The 9,441-nt window shown below is 38.1% G+C and overlaps 1 protein-coding gene across 1 annotated transcript; it reads left to right on the top strand.

Moving 5' to 3' along the window:
- The first annotated feature begins 3,619 nt into the window (after nucleotides 1-3,619).
- LOC124270760 (zinc finger protein 862-like) lies at nucleotides 3,620-4,939 on the top strand. Its single transcript, XM_046705798.1, has one exon. The coding sequence runs from the start codon at nucleotides 3,620-3,622 to the stop codon at nucleotides 4,937-4,939; it is 1,320 nt and encodes a 439-aa protein (XP_046561754.1).
- The last annotated feature ends 4,502 nt before the right edge of the window (nucleotides 4,940-9,441 follow it).

Here is a 9,441-nt window from a genome sequence, read left to right as displayed (position 1 = left end):
TTCTCAGCTGCAAATTTTGACAGTGTTGATAGGACAGATTCAAAACTTTCAAAAACTGCTTCAACTGCATTTTTCAAGCCTAGCCATCGAATAGAATGTGGTTCCTTGATTGTCAGTTCTGGCTCTTCTAGAAGTGTTTGAATTCTTCTAAGAGCAAGTATTCGTCTACTTGATGCAGATATAAAGTTGTAGAGTGAATTGAACTTGTCTCTGAACTTAACCATGAATTCAATTTTCTTAATTGAATCAATGCAAGCAAGGTTTAGCCTGTGAGCTACACAGTGGGTCTGGATGCAGAAAGGAGAATACTTGGCTTGCATTTGTTTTCCTACACCTGTGCGCTTACCCATCATAGCAGCAGCGCCGTCAGTTGAGAGAGAAACACATTTTGTTAAGTCAATGCCCAACTTTTCAAATTCTGCTGCTACACAGTTAACAATGGTGTGAGCACAACCATCATCAATAGGATGATTACATAAGAAACTAGTCACAGGGTCTCCAGCTTTCACATATCTGACACATATGCTTAACCTTTCTTCAGCAGTCACATCAGTGCTTTCATCAAGCATTATTGAAAATACTTCAGATAAATTAATCTCATTGACAAGTGTCTTTGTCAGGACATGGCAAATAGATTTTTGAATCTCTGTTACAGTTGACCAACTCAAGTTCTTGTACTTGACATCCAAACCATTCATTTTCTGTAATGACAACAGACCATTCACATGTTCAGATGGGCATTCTGATTTGGCAGCAAAATAAACAGTATTAAACAATATGGTGTCATCATTAGAACAAACGTAACCAACATCATCGCCTAATTCCTCTTGTATTATATCTGCCCCTTGTCTCTCTCATTTTATCAGAAGCACGTTTGTGATCTTCACTGTTGTTATGCCTGATCAGGCTCGACATCTGAATACTTGGTGTACCATCACTAGCCCACACACTTGTAAGGGACAAACTTATCTTTGCCGACTGACAATAAGTGCAGCATAGTCTCATTTCATCAGATTGTTTATTGAAGATAACCATGGAAACTTCATTTTCCATGCATCCTGAGTTTTTTCGAAAGTTTATTCCCGTCATGTTTCTTTGCCGGTGCGTGTGTGACAGTGGTGAGCAAATCTGCCAATATTCTATCGACAGCAACCTCCGATTCAAAACAATTTCCAATAAGTTCAGCAATAATTTCTTTTGCGATGGCAGAAGTTTCAAATGATCGATTTCGAACCGTGACAAATGCCGAAATCTTACTTTGAGATGATGTTTTAGACGATGAATGAACACGCGACTTCCGTGAGGCCATCGTTGATAAACAATGAGTGTCCAGACTTTCTAACAATACGAGCGATTTCATTGGTCGGTATTTTTAGCAGAACTAATCAAGACGAGTGTTACATACATAACTAACTGCGTTTGCGCGATTGTTTCTTTCTGTAGTTCATAATACGAAGAGATACATAGTGAAATTCAATCGATAATCTACCCTATCCGATCGTAACATTTGACAGTTAGCTACTTTCTGTTACGCACTTGTTTTTTGCCGGTAAGTCAGCGTACGCAGGTTAGCAAGTAACCAAAGAGTTTCTGTAATTTCCTTTGCGTATTTGGGACGCTACAAATATATTTCTGTGCGTATTTCTTAAATGTATTTTACGCGATATTATTGGAAACCTACATTTCAATATGTTTTGGCCACCTGTCACCCCTTTGCAAATAGATAGGACTTCCATTTCTTGGAATTGAGAGTCAGAGATGCAGTTTCCAAGAATTTGCGTGCCAGCGATGTTTGTTTACGAGGTACATTTAAGTCTTTTTGAGTGTAGATTGGAGTTGTAAGAGATGTTATTCAATGTCTTATTATTCAGGGTATGATAGATTATTTCTGGCAATGTAGAGTTTAATCTCATTATTTTATTGTTCATGATTCAGAGAAGCATAGTTATGACGTCGCAGATAATACGCACACATAATTCATTATATGAGAGATTTTCTAAGCGTTCCTATAAGAGATTAAGTGTAAACATTTATGAATTATAAAAAAGTTATTTATCTGAGTTTTATGAGTGTACAAATGACAAAGAGAGAGAGAGAGTAGATAATAGATAATATATTGCATACTTATGAGAGCTCATTATTGTTTTCAGAACTCCATGATCCATACTTCCTTGTGTTTGAGAACAAATGGTGTTGGGAGACCTCCCACAATAGACTTGTTCTTTGACCTGTGAACCACCACCCATTTTGTTTTCTTATCATCTAATCCAGAAGTCTAGATAAGCTGCGTATCTGCGTAAAATACGCATTTAAGTTTCCAAAATACGCACAGAAATATATTTGTAGCGTCCCAAATACGCAAAGGAAATTACAGAAACTCTTTGGTTACTTGCTAACCTGCGTACGCTGACTTACCGGCAAAAAACAAGTGCGTAACAGAAAGTAGCTAACTGTCAAATGTTACGATCGGATAGGGTAGATTATCGATTGAATTTCACTATGTATCTCTTCGTATTATGAACTACAGAAAGAAACAATCGCGCAAACGCAGTTAGTTATGTATGTAACACTCGTCTTGATTAGTTCTGCTAAAAATACCGACCAATGAAATCGCTCGTATTGTTAGAAAGTCTGGACACTCATTGTTTATCAACGATGGCCTCACGGAAGTCGCGTGTTCATTCATCGTCTAAAACATCATCTCAAAGTAAGATTTCGGCATTTGTCACGGTTCGAAATCGATCATTTGAAACTTCTGCCATCGCAAAAGAAATTATTGCTGAACTTATTGGAAATTGTTTTGAATCGGAGGTTGCTGTCGATAGAATATTGGCAGATTTGCTCACCACTGTCACACACGCACCGGCAAAGAAACATGACGGGAATAAACTTTCGAAAAAAACTCAGGATGCATGGAAAATGAAGTTTCCATGGTTATCTTTCAATAAACAATCTGATGAAATGAGACTATGCTGCACTTATTGTCAGTCGGCAAAGATAAGTTTGTCCCTTACAAGTGTGTGGGCTAGTGATGGTACACCAAGTATTCAGATGTCGAGCCTGATCAGGCATAACAACAGTGAAGATCACAAACGTGCTTCTGATAAAATGGAGAGAGACAAGGGGGGCAGATATAATACAAGAGGAATTAGGCGATGATGTTGGTTACGTTTGTTCTAATGATGACACCATATTGTTTAATACTGTTTATTTTGCTGCCAAATCAGAATGCCCATCTGAACATGTGAATGGTCTGTTGTCATTACAGAAAATGAATGGTTTGGATGTCAAGTACAAGAACTTGAGTTGGTCAACTGTAACAGAGATTCAAAAATCTATTTGCCATGTCCTGACAAAGACACTTGTCAATGAGATTAATTTATCTGAAGTATTTTCAATAAGGCTTGATGAAAGCACTGATGTGACTGTTGAAAAAAGGTTAAGCATATGTGTCAGATATGTGAAAGCTGGAGACCCTGTGACTAGTTTCTTATGTAATCATCCTATTGATGATGGTTGTGCTCACACCATTGTTAACTGTGTAGCAGCAGAATTTGAAAAGTTAGGCATTGACTTAACAAAATGTGTTTCTCTCTCAACTGACGGCGCTGCTGCTATGATGGGTAAGCGCACAGGTGTAGGAAAACAAATGCAAGCCAAGTATTCTCCTTTCTGCATCCAGACCCACTGTGTAGCTCACAGGCTAAACCTTGCTTGCATTGATTCAATTAAGAAAATTGAATTCATGGTTAAGTTCAGAGACAAGTTCAATTCACTCTACAACTTTATATCTGCATCAAGTAGACGAATACTTGCTCTTAGAAGAATTCAAACACTTCTAGAAGAGCCAGAACTGACAATCAAGGAACCACATTCTATTCGATGGCTAGGCTTGAAAAATGCAGTTGAAGCAGTTTTTGAAAGTTTTGAATCTGTCCTATCAACACTGTCAAAATTTGCAGCTGAGAAAAATGCAGTTGCAAAAGGTTTGTACAAGTACTTTGCTAGCTATAAAGTGGCACTGGTAATAGCTTTCCTCCTTGATGTCCACACAGAGTTGGCAGTGTTAAGCTGTAGCCTCCAGAAGAAAAACCTTCTCTTTAGTGAACTCCGGCCTCTTATTGAAGGGACACTCAATAAAGTCGATACCATGAAAGCTCATGATGGGCAAAGCTTGAAGGAAATGAAGACCAGAATTGAAACAAAGAATGAAGAAACATTTGTAGGTGGAGAGAAGTTGCTATTTGCTAAAACAATGAACGGACAGTTTGAGACCCTCAGAGCAGAATACCTGAAGAACCTCATGAAGAATATCAAGAACAGATTCAAGGAGGAAGACACTGCCATTTTCACAGATATGAGTATGGCTCTGAAACCGCTTACAGTAAACACTGTCTTTGGAGAGGAGTCTGGTGATGCTGTTGCACATCTTGGTGCTCTCTATGGTGCACAGGAGGAGGTCAAAGTGATAGAAGGGGATCTACACCAAGGTCTGGAAGAACACATTAAACTGGTGGGACCCCTGCTACAACCTGACAAACTTCTTGACGAATGGCCCAGGCTTAAAGGAATGATCAATGGAACATATTCAAAACTTCTACCTGAACAACTCTGCAAAAGGGTCATTCTGCTTCACAAAGATTCAATGCCGAACTGTGCCAAGCTTGCTTCTATTGCTCTGTGTATGCAGCTTACAAGTGTTGAATGCGAGCGGAGCTTCAGCACACAAAATCGACTGAAGAATAAGTTTAGAGCATCACTTGGTTCTGAAAAACTGGATTTACTCCTCAAACTCAGTATGCTTGGTCCCTCTCTGCAGTCGTTTGATTCCCGTCCTGCAATCAAACACTGGCTCAGAAAAAGAAGAAGAAAGGGCAGACTCTTCTGTGATTACCAGCCCAGACCTCCTAAATTGGCTAAAACGTGTGACACTGAATGACAATTAGCAAGTGTTCCATCAAGTGAACCATACCTGCTTCCATTTATTCAATATTATTGTGAGAGTTCGAACAGTTAACCAGTTGAAAATAACATTCATGCCGACATGTATTTCAATTTAGTCACTGCACAAGTCAAATAATAAAGTAACTTAAAACTTCACATTTTGGGGGGTATTTACCTTTAAACATCGACCATGTTAATGTCTGAAGTACAAACAACTGGCTATAGTTATCTTTTATAACATTTTGTAAATTACAGACAGAAAATACCCACATTTTAAAAAAAGGGTGGGTATCGGAAAATTTGAGTACCCACTGAAGATCAGTAGTACCCATTTATAACAGACACCATGGGTAAAATACCCAGATTGTAAAAAGCTTATCTAGAGCTCTGGACTTTTCGTCATATTTTGTATTGATGCTGTTCATGTGTTCACATGCCAAGTTACAGCAGTGAAATGAACCTTTCAAGTGATTGATTAAACAAATACTTGAATCATTTAAGACAATATATCTTCCATATAACATATTTATGTATTTAAATATAAAATTTCAGAATGTGTCCTATCTCAAGGGAATGAGATGGGAATGCATCCGAAGCAAATTTCAAGAAAGAGTTAGGAAAGTTTCTGAAGTATCCACCTGACCGCCAGGCAGGGAGTGGCAAAACGAAGAGGAGCTGATAATTGTGTTTTTGGAGTTGTAACTGTGTTGAAAAATCTGAACTGTGGGATTGAAATTGGTGGCGTAAATGTCACTTTGATGCTATATGCAGATGATATTGTGTTATTAGCACAACAGAGATCACCTACAGACTATGTCATGTGTGATGTTTTACATTATGCATTAAACCATGTTTTCTGTGTGCGTGTGTGTTCATAAAGATTTCATGAAAAGTGACTTGTTTTATGTGCTGTCTTCAGGTATAGTTCCTGGTCATCTTGGATCCCTTTCATGGTGAAAGTAATTGCATTGTGTTTATTCAGGGGTCTGTCTAAGAGCTGAAATTCAGACAAAATGTCTTCTCGGGACAATTTTCACCTTTTCAAGGTAACAATACAACAGTAAATAGTTTTTCTTAATTTGGAATACTCTTTTCTTACTGGAATTATACGTCCAACTGACATAAAACTTAAATGAACATTATATTGAATGTGGAATTTGAACCAAGTATTTTATCAGGTAAATATTTTTACTGCAATTTTCTGTTTGAACACTGTTTATTGCAGGTAGCTTTTGGGGTATTTTAGCTGGATGCAGGAGTTTGGTGCTACTTTATTGTAGTTTAAAGATGAAGTGCGAGTCTATTTACAGGAAAGCGTAATACCTCCCAGACACAACCACGGAACAACCCATTTTCAACGTTAATAATATGTCAGACTTCAACATTGATTCCACGTCGGATATCTACGTCAAAAAACTTTCATATACAACCTATTTTCAATCTATTTTCAACGTTGAGGATCAACCTATTCTCAACGTTGATAATCGGTCAAACTTCAACGTTGATTCCAAGTCGGATATCTACGTCAAAAAAACTTTCATATACAACCTATTTTCAATCTATTTTCAACGTTGAGGATCAACCTTTTTTCAACGTTGATAATCGGTCAAACTTCAACGTTGATTCCACGTCGGATATCTACGTCAAAAAAACTTTCATATACAACCTATTTTCAATCTATTTTCAACGTTGAGGATCAACCTATTCTCAACGTTGAAACAACGTTGATGTGCCTGCTGGGCTCATACTTGTGTGATCTTCTCACACCATACACTCCTGCTCGTGCCCTCGGATCCAGTAACCAACACCTGCTGGATCCTCCATCATTCAACCTCAAGACATTTGGTGCCCGTTCTTTTGCTTCAGTTGCAACCGCACTATGGAACTCACTTCCACTTAAATTGCGTACAGCTCCATCCCTTCAAGTGTTCAAGCGTAACCTCAAAACACACCTTTTCAGTCGATATAAACAGTAACTCTCTCCAAGCTCATATTTACTACAATACTGATTCATATGACTTTTTGATGTGTTTGTTTTTAAACATTTGTGCGCGCTTTGAGCATGCCCCTTTGTGGTATGGAGTATTGCGCAATATAAGTACCCTCATTATTATTATTATTATTATGCTTTCATATAGATATAAAACACGTCAGGAACAAAAGTAGATAATCAACGTTCTCTGTGGGAAAGCAATTCTGTTTAACCACGTTAAAAATGTGTTTTGTCAAGGTTCGATAGAGCTGGTGTGTCGCCATGGACCAGCTCACAAAGACTGTACTACCTTTGTACGGAATACGTTTCAGGTTACAGCTTTGAATGAAATCCACTCTCTTTGTAAGAAACAGCCAACATATAATGTGTCACATTTATCCTGAATTCACCAAAAGGGTAAACGTCTGCGCATTTTCATTCAAATCATTTCGTCAAATTGTTGATTTGTCTCGACACACAGAGTTTCCTTGTGAGATTGTGGAGTTGGGTGGCAATGTTAGTATCTAAAGTAGTGTATAGTGAGTGAGTATGGTTTTACGTCGGTTTTAGCAATACTCCAACAATATCACAATGGGCTTCACACATTGTACCCATGTGGGAATCGAACCCGGGTCTTCGGTGTGACGTGCAAACGCTTTAACCACAAGGCTACTCAACCGCCCATTAAGTAGCTCATTGGCAGAATGCTAAGAATTGCATGCAATACAGCACACATCTAAATACTGATAACCTCTGCTGAAATATATTTAAAAGACACCATTTATGACATAACATCAATATTTTATTTTAGATTTCCGCGCAATACTATGATAACGTTTGACGAAACAATATGACACAGAAAAGTAAGGTTTTGAATTTCATGCAAAAAGTACAATGTCACAATGTCACAATCAAGTACATATCAAACGCTGTAACCGAATGTAAGGGTGAGTGAGTCTCTCTCTCTCTCTCTCTCTCTCTCTCTCTCTCTCTCTCTCTCTCATCTCTCTCTCTCTCTCTCTCTCTCTCTCTCTCTCTCTCTCTCTCTCTCTCTCTCTCTCACGGTAATGTGATTAACGAGATATTAGTCATCACAACACATTTGGGGATAATATTTCTAGAAAAAATGCAGAAAATGAAAAACGATCCGTCATTTAGTACCTCTTGGATAATGGTATGCCCTCAGATAATGTCATATAAAATATGTTAGTATAGTATTGGATGACTTCCCGTCATAATCAACATTCAAAGATTTGGATTGCTTGATTTATGTTTAGACGGGGCTGTTTTTTTAAGGACACACCCATTATAGTCTTTCAAAAACATTGTGTCCAGATATTCAAGCTGGCCCTGTTTACAATATACTGAGAGTTGACACTTGTGTGACCATTCAGTATTTACTGTGAACCTTTAGCATCATGTGTGAAAAAAGTGAAAACATTAGAATAAGTTATGTCCTTATGAATTCGTCGTCTGAACGGGGGTGGGTAGTGTCTCCAAAACAAGCTGTTTCAGTAAACATGAAAGGGGAATCACTTTAACAAGCGATTGTACTTTCAAATAGCTTTTTTATCCACTTTAATATCTAAGTTTGATTCTAGCGGACGTCTACCTATCTCAAACACACAAAATGTTTCCTGCATATTTTGTTACCTGAAGTTTGTGGTGCATTTATTGCAGATTTTGCGCTTTTGGGGGGTACCAAGATAAAATTTCAAACAAAATGGGTATCGTAAGGCTGGAACGTAGCAAAACCAATTTGCTTGAGGTTGACAGATAATATATATATATATATATCTGAGAGAGTGTGTGCGAGAGAGTGTGTCCGAGAGAGAGTGTGTGTGTGACTGAGAGAGTTTCCGTGTCGTCGTGTGTGTGTGTGTGCGTGCGTGCGTGCCTGTCTCCGTGTCACATGTTTACCCTGAACACCACATTAAAAGTGTAACCTATGTACAGAAATGCCACTTGACAAGATAAGGCCATTCAATCGGCATTAAATCACCTCATTGTGGTCTGAAAGGAAAGGCGCATAAAGATATAGTGGGAGGGTTGAGGTTTATACGAGATAAGAGATAAGACAGCACAAGAGGTTGCCAATGTAAAACCGATATTCTCTAGCCGTGTCATGGGTCCACTGCTCCGATTTTCTCATTTGACATCATTTCTACCATGGATGCGTCAAACTTGAAATGCCATATTGTTTTTCAACTTTGAACATATGGTTTAAACATATTTATATTCTCAGAGAATCTGGTTTTGGTAAACAAGCAAAACATTGCTTTTATTAATACTTCACCAGTACATATGTAATATAACAGAATACACAAGAACTGGATACACAAAAACGTCAAATTAATTCCTATCATAAGTAGTAGCAAACTGTCGCTGACGCTTTCGGCTAGGTGGATACAACGGGACGCAAAAATCCCCGTATACCCCGCATCACAATAGTACACATAATTTATCTTAACGAATGTTTAAAGAAAGACAGACAGACAGACATAGTTTGGAACATGTATGTAAAC

This window comes from Haliotis rubra, unplaced genomic scaffold (genome assembly GCF_003918875.1).
Source record: "Haliotis rubra isolate DU_JTF1 unplaced genomic scaffold, ASM391887v1 Scf1544, whole genome shotgun sequence".
NCBI lineage: Eukaryota > Metazoa > Mollusca > Gastropoda > Lepetellida > Haliotidae > Haliotis > Haliotis rubra.
This window is presented reverse-complemented; position numbering and strand designations above follow the sequence as displayed.

What these genes read in the sequence shown, in the direction of transcription:
- LOC124270760 (XM_046705798.1), top strand. Translation starts at nt 3,620, where the DNA reads ATGGGTAAGCGCACAGGTGTAGGAAAACAAATGCAAGCCAAGTATTCT.